At 49.8% G+C, this 21,488-nt stretch overlaps 3 protein-coding genes across 10 annotated transcripts in view; 2 read left to right on the top strand and 1 right to left on the bottom strand.

Moving 5' to 3' along the window:
- Positions 1 to 53: 53 nt before the first annotated feature.
- Foxm1 (forkhead box M1) lies at positions 54 to 12,018 on the bottom strand. 5 transcript variants are annotated; one of them, XM_059258666.1, is made up of 8 exons: positions 11,904 to 12,018; positions 9,015 to 9,563; positions 8,075 to 8,226; positions 5,568 to 5,759; positions 3,870 to 3,998; positions 2,914 to 2,958; positions 2,305 to 2,377; positions 54 to 2,136 (listed from the first exon to the last, which is right to left on the bottom strand). In XM_059258666.1, the coding sequence occupies exons 2-8, from the start codon at positions 9,517 to 9,519 to the stop codon at positions 935 to 937; spliced, it is 2,298 nt and encodes a 765-aa protein (XP_059114649.1). In that variant the 5' UTR covers positions 9,520 to 9,563; positions 11,904 to 12,018; the 3' UTR covers positions 54 to 934. The 5 variants fall into 5 exon arrangements, with proteins under 5 accessions (XP_059114649.1, XP_059114650.1, XP_059114651.1 ...); XM_059258667.1 differs by having other exon boundaries at positions 2,305 to 2,374; XM_059258668.1 differs by having other exon boundaries at positions 8,081 to 8,226.
- A 37-nt stretch (positions 12,019 to 12,055) lies between these two features.
- Rhno1 (RAD9-HUS1-RAD1 interacting nuclear orphan 1) lies at positions 12,056 to 18,262 on the top strand. 4 transcript variants are annotated; one of them, XM_059258673.1, is made up of 3 exons: positions 12,056 to 12,182; positions 16,209 to 16,460; positions 17,427 to 18,262. In XM_059258673.1, exons 2-3 carry the CDS (start codon positions 16,293 to 16,295, stop codon positions 17,973 to 17,975), a joined length of 717 nt encoding a protein of 238 aa, XP_059114656.1. In that variant the 5' UTR covers positions 12,056 to 12,182; positions 16,209 to 16,292; the 3' UTR covers positions 17,976 to 18,262. The 4 variants fall into 4 exon arrangements, with proteins under 4 accessions (XP_059114656.1, XP_059114655.1, XP_059114657.1 ...); XM_059258672.1 differs by lacking the exon at positions 12,056 to 12,182 and adding an exon at positions 12,201 to 12,330; XM_059258674.1 differs by lacking the exon at positions 12,056 to 12,182 and adding an exon at positions 12,349 to 12,924 and having other exon boundaries at positions 16,189 to 16,460.
- A 1,505-nt stretch (positions 18,263 to 19,767) lies between these two features.
- The window catches only part of Tulp3 (TUB like protein 3), a 32,158-nt gene continuing 30,437 nt past the window's right edge, over positions 19,768 to 21,488 (top strand). The window contains exon 1 of the mRNA XM_059258664.1: positions 19,768 to 19,883. Coding sequence (XP_059114647.1) covers positions 19,843 to 19,883 — 41 coding nt within the window. The 5' untranslated portion in view covers positions 19,768 to 19,842. The remainder of the gene's footprint in view (positions 19,884 to 21,488) is intronic.

Here is a 21,488-nt window from a genome sequence, read left to right as displayed (position 1 = left end):
CTTGCCCACCATCTGCAGTCTGCACCATCACCCTCATGCAATTCCTCGAGACCAGCAGTGCCACCCTGGGTTTTATTCAGTAGGTAGTTACAGTAGTGTTTTTGTGCTAGCTTGTGTATTGGAGCCTAGGGTGGCTCTTTGCAAAGCTCAGGTACAAGCTAAGGCAGCCAGGCAGGTCAGGGGTCACTTCTTCCGTCTCAGGCCTCAGCCTGAGCTCTCAATGCTAGACTCTCTGGCATGATTAGAAACACTATCAGAGAAACAAACACCAACAGGACTCACGTGAGTACCCACGCTTTGCTTCAGGCACATCCATCCCCCTACACCCAAATCCAACAGGCTTTTACACCAGGATTTCTTCTTGCAGGACCACTGGCTTGGAAACATGGGGGTGTCAGGAAAGGGCAGTAAGCGGGATCCTGGCAAGCCAACCTGTATGTCTAGATGCCTCCAGCAGAACCCACAAGTGTGGAAGAAACTGCACCGCAGGTCCCTTCCCCAAAGGCCACAAGCAGAAGCAAAGTGTAACCCCGTGTTACCCTCCCCACCCCGGCAGTCTCTAGAGAGGAGCTAAGGAAATAAGCTTACATTTATAATTAGAGGACCATCTGGGGAACTTACACCATTTGCCAGGGCTCTCCTGCCAGGAGCAGCAGGTGACTACTGGGCACTTCCTGACCATCACTGCTTTTGTCACACCCACCCTTTGGTGACCAGCAGAGAGAGTGGAAGACTCAGACTCTCTGGGAGACCCTACTGCATGCACAGGTCCCAGCAGTGGCTTAGATGTGACTACTGTCTTGGCATAATTAGGTAAGGGGCACAGCTCAGCCCTTGCCTGCTAGCTTCCCTCAGAGGGCTCGGGGTACACTGAGCCTTGCACTCTCCAGCCACACAAGTGGGCAGCTTGAGTGGCAAGGGCAAGGCCTTGCTTCTACCGCAGCTCAGGGATGAACTGAGACCAGTTGATGTTGTCAGGGCCTAGAGGATCCTCCTCCAGGCCAGGGAAGCTGATGTCTAGAAGGATCTTGCTGAGACTGTCATTCATTGTGTCCAAGACCAGGCCTTCTGTGACAGAACGGTTGGCTGAAAGGCTGGGAACCTGTGGCTCAGGGGAGCCTGGCTTGGGGACCTCCAGATGTGGAGGTGGAGAGCTGCTAAAGGGGTCAGAGGCAAGGTCAAAGGGTTCTGAGTTGAGGAGCTCTCGGGGTGAGTCAAAAAGGGGAACACTTTTCAGAGGTGTGGTGTTCAGCTCCATCAGCCCCAGGGAGTCAGGCAAGGGGCCAAAGGCGCCCTGGGGGGTTCGTACTGGGCTGAAATCTAACCCTCCAACTTTGGCTGGGGGTGTGAGCCTCCAGGACTCAGGGGTTCTGGAGAGTACAGACTTGCTAGGAGTGGAAGAGATGGGCAACGTCTCCTTGACAGGGGTCTTGAAGGGCCCTCCCTCCTCCTGAGGGCAGCTGAGCTGGGGTGCAGGCTCTGAAGACTCTGTTAGGAGGAGGGGCTCCATGGCTGGTTGTAATGTGCTGGGGTCCTCTGAGAAGAGCAGCTCAGGCTCATCCAGACAGGGTGGGCGAAGGTGCTGTTTCCTCCGAGACCGGCTCACCTCCCTCTTCTCTCTTCGCTTCGTCACCAGCATTTCTGAGACACACCGGGCTGGGGATCTGAGCCCACAATAGGACTTCTTGGGCTTTGGGGTAGGAGAGCAGGAAGAATCTTCCCAGGAATTGGACAGTTCCTCTTTCAGTGATGCACATGGAGAGGGCCACTCTTCCAAGGGAGGGCTCTCCACTTTGATAGGCCTCTCTAAGTGTGGCAGGTCCTCCCCAGGCAGGATTTCTTCCTCCTTAATGGACTGAATAGGAAGCAAAGGCAGTAGCCCTTCTTCAAGCAGGGGTTTCTCCTCCTTCACTGGTCCTGCCGCAGGAAGTGGGGCTATCCCTTCGTTGGCTAGCAGTACCTTGGGTGCAATTCGGACTCGCTTGCTATGACGGGCGAGCTCTGAGCTCATAAGGGAAGCTGCCAGAGGCAACGGCACCTTGACTGAGGGCTGTAACACCAGAGACTGGTTCATTGGGAACTGGATGGGCACCAGGTACGAGCTGACCCGTGGGAGCAGTGGCTTCATCTTTCGCCCTAGGAAGAAGCAGGAGAGATCAGAGGTAGCAAAGCTAGGAGTCCACCACTCCCCACTCCAGAAGCTCTGTTTAACTATGGGCTCAGATCCTTTAAGTTGGTGACATAACCTGAAGACGGGCCCCAGAACCAGGATTGGGCAGGTCTGAGGCCCACTCTCATACTCACGTGCGCCCAGCGGGAGTTCAGTTTTGATGGTCACATTTCTACGGAGCTCAGGATTGGGTCGTTTCTGCTGCTGCTTATGGGGAGAAAGAGACCTGGGCTAGTAAGGTAAGGGGAGGCCGTGGGAACCCCACCAACTTGAGCTGATGCAATTGGCATCAATCCAACAAACAATCAGAAAGAATCCAACAACCCAGAAAGAAAAAGCTAGTTTGAATGACGGATGGGGGTAAGTGCAATCTGTCAAGCCATGCTCGGGGAAAAGTGGACAGCAACAGACATATGAGGACAGGACAGTGCGACACCTACCCATGATCCTCACCACCCCCTGGGAATGCAACAGCTATCAGAGAGACAAAGAAAAGGCAGGCTGAGAGAACAGGCTGCTGCTGCCTGCAAGGCCCGTGCCATGCACTTGTCCTTGCAGTGGCCGGTCCTGCAGCACCCACTTTGCCCTGCTCAGCACACCTTTGTGGTGCTGGGTTTAGGGCTAGCAGCCACGGGGCCAAACACAGTCCCCTCCCCACATCACAACTTCTCTGCCCACTAAAGCCATGCTGAGCAGTGAAGGGAAGTAAGGCCAAGCCCCGAGCCAGAGGAAAAGAATCTTACTGATTCCAAGTTTTCGGGCGATTGTGGAGACCCTGGTTCCAGTGGCTGGTGGCGGCCAGGCATCGAGGGAGAGAAATGAGATGAAGTTACCACCAACGTGGTCAATCTACCCAGACTAGGAAGAAACCTATTTGATGGGTGCCAAGGGACACCATGGATAATGGTCCCTTCCAGAAGAACAGGACAGCAACAGCATCCTTGTGGGTACTCACAAGTTCCCAAAACAACTTTTTTCCTGAAAACATGTTCCTGTGGCTCCATTTCTGGTCTCTAGACTTAGAGAAGGGTTCTTTGGAGCAAGATTGAAAATACAAATGACAGGGCTGGAGAGGCGGCTCAGCGGGTGGGACAGCTTGCTGTAGCACATAAGGATCTGAGTTCAGACCCCAACACCTACATTAAACAATAAAACAGAGCCGGGGTGGCCATGCATGTGCTTGTCACCCCAGCACTATGAGGGCCGGGTGCAGACAGGCGGATGGATGCGGCTCATGACAATCAGCATGGCTCCAGTTTCAATGAGACCTCACCCCAAGGAAACGAAGAAAGGCAGAACAGGACCCCCAGTGTCCTCCTCTGGCCTCTACACACGCACGGGCATGTGTGCTGACAGACGCCCTCTGCCCAGTCACTAGGCCCATCCCGGACTCGCTGATCAGAACCCCAAGTTAGAGACCTGGAAGCTTACAACTGTCTACTTACAGGGGAGTTAGACAGAGACTCCTCTATTTTGGACCAGAACAGTTCTCTGTGCTCGGGTCTAGTGCAAAGGAGTGTCATTCGGTATCTGTCACCTGAGTTCAGGGCATTAACAGTCATTAATTATGCAAGTCATTAATTGGCTGACTGGCTTCTAGCTCTCTCTCAATCAGAGAACGTCAGGAGGGACACTGCTCCTTTCCAGAAGGCTCTACAGCCAACAACTCTGGCTGTCTAGATGAAACAGGAACAATCACCTTAAACACTTGGTCCAACGTCAAGTAGCGATTGGCACTTGGGTGAATGGTCCAGAAAGAGACCTTGCCATTGGCAGATGTCTCCCGAACAAACATGTCATGGAGGGAAAGGTTGTGACGGATAGAGTTCTGAAAGAGAAAGGTAAGCAGTTAGCAGTTCAGTTAGCTTGGGAAACATCACCCTTGGAGTGAACTGGGAAAGGCCGGAGAGTCTCCCACTGTGTTCAACAGAGACTCTGCTCAGGGTCCTTGCAATCTCACCTGTTGGCACTCCCTTCCTGATACGCCACACTGCAGAGCTAACCTCAGACCTCCACCCCAGGAGATAAAGACTGTCGACACCCCTTCAGCTGGTTACAAAAACAACAAACCATAACAACAAACAGATCCAGCCTATTTCCGGGCTCTTAAGGTCTTGGCCCGGAAGTTTCCCTCTCTATTCCTGCTCTCGATCCCAGTGCAGGACTAAGATGAAAAGAACCCTAAAAAGGAGCTTTACACCTGCAACTTCTGCCTCATCACCTGAGTGGGAAAATGGAGACAGACAAAGCCGGGCCGCCAAGACCCCCGTGTTTTCCCTTCGGCATCACAAGTAAGAAGACTGTCGTCCACTGCATAGTCCACAGAGAAACACTGACGGTCAGGAGCAGCAGCAGGAAAAAACTAGCTCCATGCCTGGACGTGGTGGTATACACCCATTTCCCAGTACTTAAGAAGACGAGGCAGGAAGATACAGAGTTCAAAGCTAGTCTGGGTTACCCAGTAAGATCCTACCTCAGAGATTGGAAATTTGATTTTAGAGATCTAGGAACATGCCAACGTGAGAATCAAGTACAACTGAAGCACTGCTACTCGTGGCCAGGTGTCAGGCAGCCCAGGTATGTGTCAGGCAGCCCAGGTATGTGTCAGGCAGCCCAGGTATGTGTCAGGCAGCCCAGGTATGTGTCAGGCAGCCCAGGTATGTGTCAGGCAGCCCAGGTATGTGTCAGGCAGCCCAGCTGTCTACACTGCAGACACCACAGGACAGGCTGCAGAGAGGACGTGAGGTCATACTCTGGTCCAAGCAGGAGTCAGACGTCATTGTTCCTGGCACATCCCACTTCAAATCTGGGCTCTTGTGCACGTCAGGTAAGTACTCTGCCACTGAGCTACATCTCCAGCCTGGCAAATCCCATTCTACTCAAGCTTTTCAGTGTAATGCAAGGGACTGAAAAGTGGGTAAAGGTACCTGTTGCCAAGCCTGAGCTCAATCCCAGAACTCCCATTGAGAGACAGCTCTAACAAACTGTCCTCTGACCTTCACATGCCTGCCATTCCCAAGCAATAAGTGAATGCGCGCGCGCACACACACACACACACAAACAAGTTCCGGTTCTGACACTGTTCCTGAGCATATGAGCCCCGATGCATGAGATGAAAAGCAAGACAAACCTGCCCAGGTGGGCATGGTAGCACACACTTGCAATCCTACCTACTCCCAAGGAAGACTGTAAGTTTGAGGCCGGCCTAGAGCATGTAGTGAGACTGTCTCAAACAAGAGAGAAAAACAAAAGACCCTGCCCACTAGATGTTCCAGGAAATTTATCTTGGGGGCCAGGAGGCTCATAGTTTTTTCTTATTTTTCACTAAGACACAATCTGAAGCAAAGAGTGAGAAACATACCAGAATGACCTTGGCATTGCCTATGGGACATAATACCTTCCAGCCTGGCTTGGCAATGTGCTTAAAGTAGGGGAAGTGGTCCTCGATCCAAGTGTAGATATCCTTCAAGGTCATACGCTTTCTCTCAGTGCTGTTGATGGCAAATTGTATCATGGCCATGTAAGAGTAGGGCGGCCTCTCCGACACAGAGTCCTGCCAAGATGTGGATGCTCCTGAGGGATCCTCAGCCTGTGCGGTTCAAGAAGCCAAAGGGAGAGAACAGAGAATGACACAGTGGAGTTCACAAGAACCATTCCCTACCCCTAGTCCGTGGAGAAGTGCTTCTCAACCTTCCAATGCTGTGACCCTCTAATACAGTTTCTCATATTGTGGTGACCCCCAACCATAAAATTATTTTGTTGCTACTTCGTAACAGTAATTTTGCTACTGTTATGAATCATGATGTAAATATCTGATATGCAGGATATCCAATATGCGACCCAAAGGGGTCATGACTCACAGGTTAAGAACCACTGCTCTAGACTATACTAAAAACAAGTTTTCCCTCTCCTCCCGAGACAGGATTTCTCTGCAGGGCTACACAAAGTTCTGGAACTCACTCTATAGACCAGGCTGGCCTTGAACTCAGAGAGATCTGCCTACCTCTGCCTCCCAAGTGCTGAGATTAAAGGTACTTGTCACCTCTGCCCAGGAAAACAAACTTATTTGAGACCACTATTTCATAATGGAATTAAAGTTTACCGTCAGTGTTCAGGCAGATGTTAGTCTAGGCCCCAACCAATTAGGAACTAACTGACTCACTTCCATCCTTTTCCAGAAGATAAGGTGCCTGATAAGAAGAAGCCTAGATGCTGGAGTCATAGCTCATTTGGTACAATACTTGCCTAACATGCATGAAGGCCTGGGTTTGATCTCCAGCACCACCTAAAAAATGGGTTGTGGTGGCACATGTCCGTAATGTCAGCGCTAGGGAGGTGAAGGCAGGATGATCGAGAGCTCAAGGTCATCCTCAGCTACATAACCTTTTCTAAGCTAGCCGAGGCTATATAATAAGAGCCCCGTCTCAAAAACAAAAACCAAGAGGAATCTCTTCCAGTTGATTCTCTAGCTGGGGTCCACACAATGATTTGTATGAACCCATGCCCGTTTTCAGACTTGCAGGTCCAAGGACTTAAGTCCCAGTTTCATTTGTAGTCCTGATGAGCTGTAAGCTCATCCTGTGTCAGTGGTCATATAGAAGAAACAGTCAAAAGTGTGGGACAAATGCTTTCAAAGGACACATTCGGATATTTTAGACAAAGATCTGATCATTCAGTTTAAAAATCTGAGATGTAACTTTACAAGCACAGATGTATAAGTATACAGTTCAATTAACACAATACAATTCCTATCGAATTCACTTTGCTATTAATAGTATAGTGTATCTCCTAATAAAACTGTCTATCAATGATGCTACACTCAATTCATACTGTTAAAAATCCAAATGGGGTGCTGGAGAGATAGTTCAGCGGTTAAGAGCACTGGCTTCTCTTTCAGAGGACCCAGGTTCAATTCCCAGCAGCCACATGGCAGCTCACTACTGTAACCCCAGTTCCAGGGACCTGACACCCTCACACAGACATACATGCAGGCAAAGCACCAATGCATATGAAATAAAATTAATTATAAAGAAAAATCCAAATGGATTATCATTTCCTAAATATCTACTAAGGGCTATTAAGCCCAGGATATAAAACCCAGAGCTAGAGAAATATAACATAAGACAGGAACCTGCCAACCAAGAGCCACAGATGGAGACAGTTAAGAGATCCTAGACAGTAAAGTAATTCAAATGTCACAGACCTGGGTGTGGTGGCACACAGTTGTAATCCTATCTACTCAAAAGACTGAGACAGGAAGACCCAAGCAAGGTCAGTTTTAGCCAGACCCTGCCTCAAAGCAAAAATAAAAAAGGGTTGGAAATGTAGCTTAGTGACAGTCTTCTGTTTGCTTTTTGTTTTTGGAGACAGGGTTTCTCTGTGTAGCCCTGGCTATCCTGAAACTCACTCTGTAGACCAGGCCTGACTCTGCCTCCCATTAAAGGTGTGTGCCACCACCTCCCAGCTAGTGGTATAGTCTTACTAGTGGTCTATCTTACATACTATATTCAAGGCCTTGGGTTCACTCTCCAATACCTCCAAAAATTTTTTTAAAGAAAAATTACAGAGAAAAGCACTAAGTAGTGTCAATAAGAGAACTTGGATGTTCTGCTCCAGCAGCTCCTTGACCCGTTTCCCTTCTTAGAAATCCCCTGCACGGGGCTGGAGAGATGGCTCAGCAGTTAAAAGCACTGGCTGCTCTTTCAGAGGTCCTGAGTTCAATTCCCAGCAACCACATGGTGGCTCACAACCATCTGTAGTGAGATCTGGTGCCCTCTTCTGGTCTACAAGCATACATGAAGGCAGAACACTATATACATGATAAGTAAATAAATCTTAAAAAAAAAAAGAGAACAATCCCTTGCACTAGTTTTGACTTCCATAATGAGTGACAGAACAGTTCACCTTAACCTGATTCTGCTCCAGGTGACAATTCTCCTTCTCTTCCACCTCCTGCTTGATGCTGCAGGGGCCCAGTCCATCAGAACTCATCTTCCCAAGCCACTGGATATTGGTTAAGCTGTTGTCCAGCGTGCAGCCTGCTGCTTCGCTGCCAGCTACAAGGAAAACAACCCAAGACTTCATTAGCAGCCTCTCAGATGCCCTAAAGCGCCCGCCATCAAAATCGATGGCTGGCGATAACCCTCCAAGACCCAGATATGTAAGTTATTCAGCTCCATGATGGACTTGAGAAATTCAGGAGCAATGAACTACATTTCAATGAACCAGATGGAACCTTAGGCATCTGTCAAGGCAACTTTTGGATAACTACACAGAAGGATTAGGAGACGTGCATGGCCTTGTTGGAGGAAGTGTGTCATTGGGAGTAGACTTTTAAGTTTCAAAAGCTCATGCCAGGCCCAGGTTCTCTCTCTCTCAGTCCAGATCAGGATGTAGCTCTCAGCTACTGCTCCAGTGCCAGCCTAAATGCTGCCATGCTCCCCACCATGATCACAGTGAACTAAACCTCTAAAACCATAAGCAAGCTCCCAGTTAAATGCTTTCTTTCCTAAGAGATGCCTTGGGCATGGTGTCTCTTCACAGCAGTAGAACAGCGACTAAGACACAAGTCAATACAAAGAATAAATCAAACCAACCAACCAACCAACCAACCAATCCACAAATCTTTTTCCAATATAAAGAGAGTGATGGGAATGCTACATTATTGTAACCCTTTCAACAGTGCCCAGATGGTCAGCTCAAAGTTTCGGAATAAAGAAAAGCAAGCCTTTGCCTTGGTCCCTCCTAGATTCCTGTCTATCACAGACATCAGGATCAGACTGCAGGCAGCCTTGCCAGTGAGAAGGGCCAGCCTCCACAACCCTTTGCCTTGCAGACCACATACCACAGCTTTCCTGTCTTTGCCTTGGAAGGGCTCCAGGCGGCTTGGGAACAGGCGCACCCTTAGCTGTTGGCTTTGGTCCCAACGTCTCGGTGATCACTTCTGTCTTCCTGGAATCACTGCTGGTTTGGGCTTGAGGCTGGGGACCAGGAGGGTGAGATGAGGTTCCCCCAGAGCTGATGAGGATGAACTTGTTGGGTCCACTGCTACCACTCTCTTTCCCTTTGGCAGTTAGTGCTGTGATGATGCTCTGGATATCGGCATTGTTGGGGATGGCCACCACTTGTGTGTTGGGCATGGTGGGGTGATTGATAATCTTGATTCCAGCTGGAAACTTGCAAGAACTGGACTCTGCCACCTCCTGGGAGGCCTGTGCTTGAGTAGGCTCCTGCTGGGCAGGGAGTCTCTTTGCTTCTTCCTCTGATGTTTCACCTGGGGCATTTTGAACAGGAAGGGGCAGCCTCCGTCTTTTGAGAATCAGTGGCCGACGGGGGCTGGTTCTCATCATGAAGCTGTGCTCTCACTCTCCATTGAGAATCACAAGCATTGACCCTGCAGAGGGCAAGGAGAAGCTTGGTATCACAAACCTGCTGAGCTGAGACAAACTGGAAGTGGTCCTTTGCATGTATGGCCAAAAGCAGAAGCTCAGAGGCCCAAGAGGAATGCTGCCTGGACCTCTGTCAAGCCCTCAGACAATAAGACAGTAGCTGGATTTGTTGTATACTTGTAATCCCAGAACCTACAAGGTTCAAGGCCACCCTCTGCCATATAGTGAGTTCAAGGTCACCATGTCTCAACAAAACAAAACAAAACAACAAAAACCCAAATAAATAAAGCCCTACTACTGAGCAAGGAAAGCTAAAAATTACAGCAAACAAGCAATTCAAGAGAGGAACATGGGACTGAATTAGAGTCAATGATCCTGGAAGCTTAAGAAAGTTTGGCCAGGTCAGGGATAGCTTAGTGACAGAGTGTTTGCTTAGCTCGAGCAAGGCCTTAGGTTCAGTTCCCAGTACTTCAAAAAAGCAAACAAACAAAAAACCAGATTGTTTGGGGTTGGCAAGACAGCTCAGTGAGTTAAGTGGCCTGCTGTAAGCCTGACACCTGAATTCAATCCCTGGGACCACAATGGTGAAAGGGGAGAAGCAACTGCTGGATGCTCTCCAACCCCCACATCTGTGCTGTGGCATGTGGGCACCCTCCCAAGAAACATGTAAAAACATTTTTTTTAAATGTGTGGTCAATAGAATAAGTGAGAAGACGTCTGTAACAATGTGGAAATGCTGCCACAGTCCCCCAGAATTAACGACTACAGAGAGGGATGAAAACCCAGAGAGTGGACGGACAAGGGGCAATTAGGCATCCTGACAAAACCCTGATCCTGCCACCCATTCTTTGATAAAGCCTCGGCACATTTATATCTGCAGGTCACAGGTTCAGTCAGAGGCACCTGTGAAATCCCCCCTCGTCTGCAAGATCTCAAAGGGGGGAAACTTCCCTATTTAAGGCCCACAGCAAGGCTGTACGGTCCTTTATTTCACATTTCCAGTACTGGTGATTGAACGCAGGGACTCTACCACTGAGCTATATACCCCAGTGCCCTTTTTTGGGAGGAGACAGAGTCTCTTCTAGCCTGGGTTGGTCTCAAAGAATGCAGCTGACCTTACATTTCTGATTCTCCTGCCTCCACCTGCTAGAATCACAGGTGTGGCCACAATGCCAGGTTTTTGTGGTGCTGGGGATTGAACCTGGGGCTTTGTGGATGCTTGGTAAATGCTCTACAATAAAATCCCCAATTCTCTTGCATTAATTAAAAAAAAAAACCCAAAAACTTGTAGAACGGCACCTAGAGCTCTTAACTACTGAACAATCTCTCCAGCCCATTACGTTAATTTTTTAAAGTGTATTTCCTTTCAAAATCTGCAAAACATTTGCACAGTGACACCTCAGTACTTGCAAGTATTTATGGCATTTTAGCTTTGTAAGTATGTTACTTTATATACCTTAATTTTCTGCTTCAAAAGTAAGATTGTAACACCCATCTCCAAAAGTAAGATTGTAAAATGAGCGATCATTAATAAGCTTCAGGTGGCTTTTTATTTTTGAGACAGAGTCTCATGTAGCCCAGGCTGGCTTTGAACTGCTGATAATTTGGCCTCTGCCTTTGTAAATGCTGAGATTACAGGCGTTTGCCACCATGCCTGGCTATGCTAAAGTGGCTTTGAAATGCTAAGGAAGTAGTTTTTTTCTTTAAAAGAAGCATTTCATAGATTTTTACAGATATATAAAATAACATTACGTTATTGAGGTCCTTTGAGAAACAGAGAAACCAGCTGTCTTTTTTTTTTAAGGACACCTGCCAAAAAAGGATTACACATTTTTGACATTTGCCAGCTGCTTAGAGTTCTCAGGTCCCTTCCACCCTGTGGCTTCCTTTCCTTTATATTTCGTTTTCTCTACCTTCAAATCTCAGTTTTCATTTTGCTTCACATTGCGCCCCATCCCAACCAAGTAGCAACCCCCCCCCTCCACCCCCACCGGGTATTTCTCTTGGACCAGTCTCTTCCTAATATTCCCAGTACCTTCTAACCGGACGGGACTCGCAGTCACCCCCGTGGACCCCATTCTCTACCCTGAACCGGGACCCTTGCAACACTCAGCTCGGATCCCGCCCTGCAACAGGGCTGACTGCGTGTGCAGACTCCGAGGGCACGTTTGTGCCCTGGGTGCCCGGGGTGCTCGGAGAACGCGGCGGGAAGGCCGAGCCGGCGGCTCAGACTTTCTTCCCGGCGGTCCCCAACACCCCCTCGCGCCCCGCAGCCCCGGCAGTCCTGGCTCCCAGCCCTCCCCTGACCCGGCCGGGCCCGGGACTTCCTTCTGCACCCCACTCACCTCACACGCCGCGGCTGCTCCACGCGGGGCCGAGGCAGGCCCGGGCGGCGGGTCCCGGAGGGACGGCCGGGGTGGGGAGCCCGGGGCGGGGTGGGGGGGAGCCCGGGCCGGGGGTGGGTCCCGCAGCGCCGCTTTCAGTTGTTCCGCTGTTTGAAATTGGCGCCGGCGGAGCGTTGCGGTCACGTGACGGAGCGTCGCCAATCGGCACCGGCTTGTCTCCGGGTTCCGGCCCCGAACGCTCGGCGTCCGGAGGAGCGGCGGCCGCGGCCGGGAGGGCGGGTAAGGCGGCCCCGGGGCTCGTGGGGCGGCGGGAGGGACGCGGGGACGCGCGGGCGGGCGGCAGCGGCCAGCGAGCGGTCTGCTCCGCCCCGGCCCTCCCAGCCGCGGTGGGCGACTTCCTTCCGGAGCGGCGCACGTCACTCACCCGGTTAGCGACCCGCGCTGCCCCTCCCGGGCCCCCGACCCGGCCCCAGCCTCGGTGCTGCGTGTCGCCCGACCGCGGTGACGGGCCCTGCGCCCCGCCCCTGGCCGTGGCCTGCCGCCCCGTCCGCCCGGCCGCGAGGGAGACAGATGTTCATTTCTTTACACACTTGGTGGAGTGGGAGGGCACCGTGGCGGACCCGGGCAGCCCGGGGCGTCCCTTCCCCGGGCCCACCGTCTGATGGAGAGGGAGCACAGAATGAGATCAACAGATCCATAGAATTCTAGCTCCAGAGGAACAAGTTAGAGGCCGCTGGGTTTTGTGTGACACAAGGTCTCCCCATGTGTAGAATTCTCGATCCTCGTGTCTCCGCCTTCGGAGTAGCTGGGGTCACTGGCTGGCCCTCCCGCAGCCTTCTGTGATATTTTGAATATTTATTTTAATGAGAAAATCTTGACTTAGGACAGGGAAGTCTCTTTTTTTTTTTAATGAACTGACTGAGGCTTGGTCTAAGATCTGTTACCCATGACACAGAAGGGAGGGAAACCTTCGAAGCAGATAGAATAATCACCGAAGGCGGCTTTGCCTCGGGGAGGCCTGGTGAGTACGAAGGGATTTGAACTGAGGCGCAGGAATGCGATGAGTCAGGAAGCAGGGCCTGCAGCCCTACTGAGTTTTGTCCTTACCTAATAATTAAAGGAAATGAATCAAGAGTCGTAAGTAGCTAGGCATGTGGCACATACCAATAATCCCGGGGTGAGACGAAAGGATCTCGACTTAGAGGCTAGTCTGGGCTATATAGTGAGACCCTGTCTGAAAAATAAGATCGGAGTGATGGTGCACACCTTTAATCCCAACACCCAGGAGGCAGAGGCAGCTGGCTATCTGTGAATTTGAGGCCAGCCAGGTGTACATAGCCAGCTCCAGGCCAGCCAAAGCTACATCATGAGACTCTATCTCAAAATAAATAAAAATAAGCAAAGGTTGAGCAGAAGTGAGTCAAAACCTGATTTAACGTTTTTGTTTGGGCATGTCTGTAAGAGATTATCTAGATTAGGTTGAGGTGGGATGACCCCACCCTGCATGGGGGTACTCCCATTTTGTGGGCTGGGGACCTGGACTGACTAAAAGGGAGAAAACCAGCTGAGCACATTCATCGGCTTCCTGCCTACTAAAGTGTGTGCCCAGCTGCCTTCAAGTCCCGGCTGCCATGACTTCCCCAACACACAGGACTGTACCCTGGAACTGTGAGCCAAAATAGCCCTTTCTTTCTTTCTTTCTTTTTTTTTTTTTTCTTTTTTTTTTTTTTTTTTTGGTTTTTCGATACAGGGTTTCTCTGTGTAGCTTTGGAGCCTGTCCTGGATCTCACTCTGTAGCCCAGGCTGGCCTTGAACTCACAGAGATCCGCCTGCCTCTGCCTCCCCAGTGCTGGGATTAAAGGTGTGCGCCACCACCGCCCCGGCGCCCTTTCTTTCTTAACTTGCTTTCCTCGGGGTATTTTATGACAGCAACAGAAAAAGCACCCAGTGCAGTGAGATGTGCCTGTAATCCCAGCACCTGGGGAGGCAGAGGCTAGTGTGAATTTGAAGCCAGCCTAGGCTATGTGAGACCCTGTCTCAAAAAAGTCAAAATAATTATAAGAGGGCCAGTATATAGCCAAATGGTACAGTTATTGCTTAACGTGGTAAGGTTAAACCTGAAAACCAAAAAGAATGTATTTTCTTCAAAGCCATGCAAGGGTAGGGAAATTGATGGGTACAGATGGTCAGTAGTGAACCAGCTGGTTGGTAAGTATATGGGGCTTGTTGTTTGACTAGTTGACTTCTCTTTAAAAGTCTAGAGAATCTGGGGGTGATTTTTTTACTTGTTTTATTTATGTGCATTGGTGTTTTAACCAACATGTACGTCTGTATGAGGGTGTGGGGTACCCTAGAACTGGAGTTACAGACAGTTGTGAGCTGCCATGTGGGTGCTGGGAATTGAACCCTGATCCTCAGAAAGAATAGCTAGTGCTCTTAACCACTGAGCCATCTCTCCAGCCCCCAGGTGATTTTTTTTTTTTTTTTAACAAAACCTACATGTGATTGGTCACAAACTCCTGCTTGAAAATCTCTAGTGACTACTCAGCCCAACTCCACACTCATTTGGCCTCACCTGCTTTTCCTGACCCAACGTTGACACCGTGTCTAATCTTTTTATTATTATTGTTGTCATTCCTTCCTTTAAAAATGTTTTTTTAAAACAGGGGCTCCCTGTGTATCCCCCACTGTCCTGGATCTCACTCTGTAGACCAGGCTGGCCTCGAACTCACAGAAATCTGCCTCCTGAGTGCTGGGATTGAAGGTCTGTGTTACCACACCTAGCCCTTTTCCCTTTTTATTTGTTAGCTAGACATTCACAGCCTCACAGGTACTGACATCGTGTGTGAGTGATGTGGGGCGAGGGGGACACACACCACAGGTGGGTGTCACAGGACATCTTTTGGGAATTGGTTTTGGCCTTCTACTTTTTTGGGGGTTCTGGGGATCACACTCAAGTCCTTGGTTTTTGAGGCAAGTTCTTTAGCCACTGAGCTGTCTTTCATGCTCTGTCTGCCATGAGCTTGTAATTCTCTGAATTCACAGGACAGCTTTTTGGTTGTTTCAGGTTTCATGTAACTCAGGCTGGTGCGAACTAACCAAAGATGACCTTGAGCTCCTGATCCTCCATCCTCCCTTCCTAAGTACTGAGATTATAGGCATGCACCACCACACCCGGTGTGGTGTGGCTTTTGAGACAAGATTTTTGTGCATAGCCCAAGCTGGACTTGAACTCCTGATCCTCTTGCCCCAGTTAGGATAATTGAGCGTGTTCCCCCATGCCCAGCTGTAACCATCCTTGCATGTGGCGTTCCTCAGCCTGGAGTGACCTTCTTGCTTTTTGCTTCTCCCAGCTTTTTATTCCCAGGCTAGGTGTTTTCTCACCTAGAAAACCTGAAGTGAGTTGAAGCAAACCGTGTTATCCCAAAGTGTAATTGTTTCCTTTCTCTCTCTCTCTCTCTCTCTCTCTCTCTCTCTCTCTCTCTCTCTCTCTCTCTCTCTGTGTGTGTGTGTGTGTGTGTGTGTGTGTGTGTGTGTGTGTATGTTTCGAGACAGGGTTTCTCTGTGTAATTTTGGTGCCTGTCCTGGATCTCGCTCTGTAGCCCAGGCTGGCCTCAAACTCACAGAGATCCGCCTGGCTCTGCCTCCCGAGTGCTGGGATTAAAGGCGTGCGCCACCACTGCCCGGCATTGTTTCCTTCTCTTAAACTCCAGCAGCTCCTTCCCTTCCTTCTCTCCTTTTCACGTTTTCTTTTAGGCAGTACTGGGGATTGAACCTAAGGCTTTTTGCATTTTAGACTAGTGCTGTACCACTGCGCTACAACCCCAGAACAGGGACCTCTATATCACTACAGATACCTAGCACTCAGTAAGCGACTGTTGAATAAGTCCTTGTCCATCTTTAATTCCGAGTGCTCAGCACGACACAGGAATGTAAGTTCAGCAGCTGTTTATTGAATGAGTGTTGTTGAGATAATGTGTTTCGTGAGGTGGTATAGGAAACTTTTCCTCACAACAGGAGGTCTGTTTTTTTTTTGTTTTTTTTTTTTTTTGGTTTTTCGAGACAGGGTTTCTCTGTGTAGCTTTGCACCTTTCCTGGAACTCACTTGGTAGCCCAGGCTGGCCTCGAACTCACAGAGATCCGCCTGGCTCTGCCTCCCGAGTGCTGGGATTAAAGGCGTGCGCCACCACCGCCCGGCACAACAGGAGGTCTGAATGGTAGTTTTTGGTAGACTGACTAATGTGTCATGAAGGACAGGGGAATCACCCATGTGATTTTCTCCCAGCTTTTGTTTCTTCTCTACAGGAATGATTTGCAGCTGGACCCCGACGCAGACCAGGAAGGCCACCTGCATCATGTGGTTACTAATTGCTCTTCATTTACCTATTGATGCCTCCCAAAAAGAAACTCCAAAGACAGTCCCGCAAAGCCCAGCTGCTATTCCACCAACAGCCACTGGAGGGCCCCAAACACCATTATGACTCTCTCCAGCAGCCCATTACCCACACTGTACAGGTGCCCAGCAAGCCCATTGATCAGGGCACCATCACATCCTGGGTAAGTCCTTTGACCTTTACCGTGTTAGCTTTTCAGAATACTGACTGTTAATCGTCTTGGAGCAGGGACAGGGAAGCAGTTACTCTTTCTGGCTGTGGTAACCTGACCCATGTGGTATATCTACTTTTCTTCATTCAGTCCAGAATACATGTTATATAGAATTGGAGTCTTCCCTGCCAAGTTCTTCTGAAAAAGTTCTGAGTGAACATTTCACTACCCAGTAGCTGGGTAAAGAAGCTAGAAAAACGACAAGCTTATAAATGAGATTATTTCCTGTAACTCATGTGAAAAGTACTAGGTACTCTATGGCCAAATGGACTGAACCTTAGGGAGAAAATCCTTTAAAAATGCCATTATGGGGCACACTTGTAATCCTAGCATTTGAGAGGCTGTGGCAGAAGGATCTCAAGTTAAAGGCCAGCCTGGACTACATTCTAAAATGAAAAGAAAAGAAATCCATAAGCATTGATTGAATAAACATGGTGTACCAGATCCTGTTTCTGAACACAGTCTCACTTCCTGTTCTTGTAGCTGCCATTCGTTATTTGCTGAAGACCTTCTTGCCAGGCACTCTGCTGGGGTTGGGGATGAGTCTGTCCTCTTGAGGGCTTTGTGTCATCGCTGAGGACTGAACTGCTGAGTGTCCTAAGCGTGGGTTCTACCCCCAAAGATCCTTCCAGCCCTGCTCTCATGAAGTTTAAAGACAGACAGTTAAACAAGCCATAGCAGTGTCGTGTGGTGATGAGAAATACCTCGTCTCCTCTGTTCTCCAGGAGCAATGTGAAAGGCAGAGGGATTGGATAGCTGGCCCAAAACTGTTTTCTTAGTATTTCATCACATAATTGGTTTTATTATAGTGAGTCCTCACGATTCTGGACAACAATAAAGAAGGATTCTGTCCATTGGCTGTAGTTTCTCTGATAGTTGACATACCACCCCGCCCCCGTTTTTTTCTTTTATGCACAGGTGTTACCTCAGTTTGATACAAAGGCCGAAGGCCAGTTTCCAGCACACCGGAAACACCGTCCCCGAGACCAGGCAAGGCACCTAACTCGGAGATCTGCCTGTAAGTTCCCACGTCTAACCTTTGAGAGTCCACCATCTTCCAGTTCGGAGACACTGTTGATATCCTTGAACAGAGAAGAGCCCTGTCAGGCAGAAAAGGACCCTCCCAGAAGGCCTTTGGTGCCACTGCTCAGTCCCCAGAGCTGTGGGGAACTGTCAGGGCATGCACTTCAAAGCTTATGTCACGTGTTCATGCCCCCTGATATCCAGACCCCGGGATCCTCTGTGAGAGAAGATCCCGTTTCCCCAGATCAGAAGGAAAACAGCCTTGCAGGATGCATCCTTGGCCCTACAACTCCCAACAGCCCAGAGCCTGGGCCTGTTCTGGTCAAGGACACCCCTGAGGAGAAGTATGGGATAAAGGTCACATGGAGACGCAGAAGGCACCTGTTTGCTTACCTTAAGGAGAAAGGGAAGCTGGACAAGAGCCAGTTCCTTGTGAAGATCTGACTGGATGTCACAGACTTCAGTTCTTCTCAAAGCTGCTGATGGTCGTCGTCTCTAAAGTCTCTTCTCTGGCTTGAAAGGATGAAATGGAGTGGACACCAACAGGAGGGAGACTTAGCCGGAGGCCTGGAGTTGGAAGTCGGTTTCTAGATTGGCTTTTTAAGCCACCTCATATCGGGAAGAGTTGAATTTAGTGTCATGAACTGCTGGTATTTTACTCATATGAACTGTTTAAACCTCTAAAGTATCTTGTACTGTTTACAATGTTTGTAAATAAATGGCTGCCCCGAGTTTTTAGAGAACTCTACTTTTATCAGTAATGCAGCGGTGTGGCCCCTCTATAAAAGGTCGGTGCCGATTAGTCTTCTGCCTCAAACTTGATTCATTCCACATTTTTTGGTACTGATCGTGAGGCTCATGACAGCTTCTACCGATGGAGAGAATCATAATGAACTTTAGTTTTTAATGGTTGACAGCTACCTTACAACTGTGGCTCTTCTGCCCAAAGGGCCACAAGCCCTGTGTTGATGAATACAGTGGGGTCAGGAGAGGTAGGGGACAGATGAATAGGTTTGTGTTTTAAGATTCTGTTTACAGTGAAAGAATATGGTGGTATCACATATGGTAGAGTAACTGTGTACATAAAGTGGAAGAGCATATTCTAGTAATTAGTTTGGAGGTGCCTCGCCCCCCCATCCCCCCACTAATAAGTGTCTCAGTGGTCCTCTTACTCATACCACAGCATCTCTTTCAGCCCTTCTCATTTAGCATCCAGCCCCTACTAGCCCAAGCAGAGCTTATGCTGCTCCTTATATGGGTTAGAATTTGAAGCACAAAAAAATGAAGCAACCAGGGAGCAGGCTAAGTGAGTGCAGTGTTCTGCGCTCCTATTCTATGTATGTACTTACTTCCTAGTTTTCAAAAGTTAATTTTTGGGGCCTGGAGACGTGGCTCAGGGGTTATGAGCCCCAGATGCCCAGAAGGCACAGGTTCTATCTGACAGCCTTGGGCACCAGGGATGCATATGGTATGCAGACATACATGTAGGCAAAACATCCATACACGCCTGGGACATGGTGGCGGCATGCCTCTAATTCCAGCACTAGGGGGCAGAGGCAGTCGGATCGCTGAGTTCCAGGCCAGCCACACTATGTAGTAAGATCTTGTCTCTAAATGAACACATCAATATATATTTTTTAAGTGAAAATCTGTATTCAAATCAGTGTGATAGCTTAGGCCTTACTAATTTAAGTCTACAAGCAATAGCACTGGTCAGAAAGCCCTATAGGGACCAGAACCAGAAAGGAACTGATGGCTGGAGGCATGACCTACTGCAGAGAGGACAGGCTTAGCAGCTACACTTACGGGATAAGCATATGTGGTCCCCAGGTAGGGGTCCCTCAGTGGGGTTTTGGGTGACGGCTAGTGTGGAAGGCTGAAGGCGGGTCAGCTTGTGAGGCTTCTGGCGGCAGAGGTTTGCAAACCCCTGGACCACAATCCTGGCAGCACCCTGGATGTTCTCATTGCTACACAAGGAGGCGCCCGCGGAATGGAGCAGCTGGAGACACTCCGGAGGGCCAGTTGGGACCCAGCCCGGGGGGGGGGGGGGGGGGGGGGGAGGGGGGGGGCCGCACCCCGCTCTGGCGCACGCGCCTTCGCCTCCTGGTGTCTCCCGCCCCCTGGAAACCCTCCAGCATCGCGGCTGGCGCTATTAGCCAGTGAGAGGGGAGCGGCGGGCACCGGACCAATGGGAGTCGGCGACAGTGCGGGGTGTGGTTGCCAGGGGCGGGGCCCGACCTCCTCCATCCTCTCCAGCCCGGCGGCGGCGGTGACTCGGGGTCTGGACGCTGATGCCACCGGACGGGCGGGTATGGAGGCGGCGCGCTGCGCACCGGGACCCGGCGCGGACAGGTCAGGGGAGGGGGCGAGGGCGGTGGAAGGGCGGGGTGGGGTCTCCAGGATGGGCGGGCGACGGCGGGGCCGGGATCGGGTCCCCAGGATGGGCGGGCGCTGTGCATCCCGCGCCGCCAGCGCTCTCTCGTGCCGCTCCCTGGGAGTTTCCCCGGACCAGCTCGCCCTGCTCCCCCAGGGTCTCCGATTCCCTCACTTGCAATGCGTTCGCCCTTCACTGTGTCTCTCTGGAGTAGAGTCAAAACTGAGGTGGTGGAACGAGGTCCCTCCTGGGAGTCGAAGCGGAAGGTCGCGGGTGATGGTTAATTGGTTCCAAGGCCGTTGCTTTTGGCAGTCATTGCGGAATTCTGGAACGGAGTCCGAGGGCTGAAAATGCAAAACTCTTCTCTCTCTCCTCTCTCTCTCTCTCTCTCTCTCTTTTCTCTCTCTTCTCTCTCTCTCTCTCTCTCTCTCTCTCTCTCTCCTCTCTCCTCTCTCCTCTCTCCTCTCTCCTCTCTCCTCTCTCCTCTCTCCTCTCTCTCTCTCTCTCTCTCTCTCCTCTCTCTCTCTCTCTCTCTCTCCTCTCTCTCCCTCCCTCCCTCCCTCCCTCCCTCCTCTCTCTCTCTCTCTCTTCCTTGAGTTCCAGAGTTCTCTTATTCAGGATGGTCTGTCTTAGTTTATAGACTATTTCATACCCCTTGTTTGTGCCCCGTTTCTCTGCCAGGACCCCCTCTTTTTGCTGGTCCACAGGGTGAGCCTGGGAAAACAAATGGGCTGCAGTCTGCTCGTTTTCGTCAGCTGGACTAACGAAAAGTTAGTGGGGGGCCTTGTGAAATCATTGGCTCAAACTTTTCCGTTGTCCTGAGGGTTGAAATCAAACATTTCACTGCATTCTCGTTTACTATCCATTACCACAGCAAATAAAGACTTGGCGTTTAAGGATGTAGTCTGATGTTAAAACTAGTATTTAACTGATTCGAAACCATCTTTAAAATGTTATGAAGATGTTGGAATAGGAACACACCCCACCCCCGCAACTAGGCTCGCTTCAAACTTGCTAATGAGGTTGACTTTGAACTTCTGATCCTCCACCTCTGCCTCCAATGCTGAGCTGTTTTCGTCTTTCATCAGGTGAATTCTATAAACATAATAGCTGCTCTCTGAAATTTGTTTACACGCCCCCCCTTTTGAGAACAAAAAAATACATTTACAAGTGTAAGGTGGGTTATTAAACTTAGTATTCAGCGTCTCTGATTAAAATCAGATGACATCGCCAGGCGGTGATAGTGCATGCTTTTAGTGCCAGCACTCAGGAGGTAGAGGTAGACAGATCTCTCTGAGTTCCAGACAGCCAGGGCTACACAGTGAAACCCTGTCTTGAAAAAACAAAAACAAAAACAAACAAACAAAAACCCCGAAAAACAAAAACAACAACAAAACAAACGAAAAGAATTGGGGGATTTTAGAGAAGTAAATTTCATGGGGATATGATTTTATTTTTATTCTTTTTTGTTGTTGGTTTCGGTTTTTTGTTTGTTTTGTTTTGAGACAGGTCTTATGTAGCCATGGTCAGACTGGAACTCTCTATTTAAATCAGGCTGACCTTGAACTCATGTAGATCTGTCT

Source organism: Peromyscus eremicus, chromosome 3 (assembly GCF_949786415.1).
Source record: "Peromyscus eremicus chromosome 3, PerEre_H2_v1, whole genome shotgun sequence".
Taxonomy (NCBI): domain Eukaryota; kingdom Metazoa; phylum Chordata; class Mammalia; order Rodentia; family Cricetidae; genus Peromyscus; species Peromyscus eremicus.
This window is presented reverse-complemented; position numbering and strand designations above follow the sequence as displayed.

Bases quoted from the DNA above. Each gene is read 5' to 3' on its own strand.
- Foxm1 (XM_059258666.1), bottom strand. From the start codon at position 9,519: ATGATGAGAACCAGCCCCCGTCGGCCACTGATTCTCAAAAGACGGAGG. The intron at 8,227-9,014 runs GTATGTGGTCTG...TTTTCCTTGTAG, and splicing joins GCAAAGACAGGAAAGCTGTG to CTGGCAGCGAAGCAGCAGGC. The intron at 2,137-2,304 runs GTGAGTATGAGA...GCTTCTTCCTAG, and splicing joins TGAACTCCCGCTGGGCGCAC to GGCGAAAGATGAAGCCACTG.
- Rhno1 (XM_059258673.1), top strand. From the start codon at position 16,293: ATGCCTCCCAAAAAGAAACTCCAAAGACAGTCCCGCAAAGCCCAGCTG. The intron at 16,461-17,426 runs GTAAGTCCTTTG...TTTTATGCACAG, and splicing joins AGGGCACCATCACATCCTGG to GTGTTACCTCAGTTTGATAC.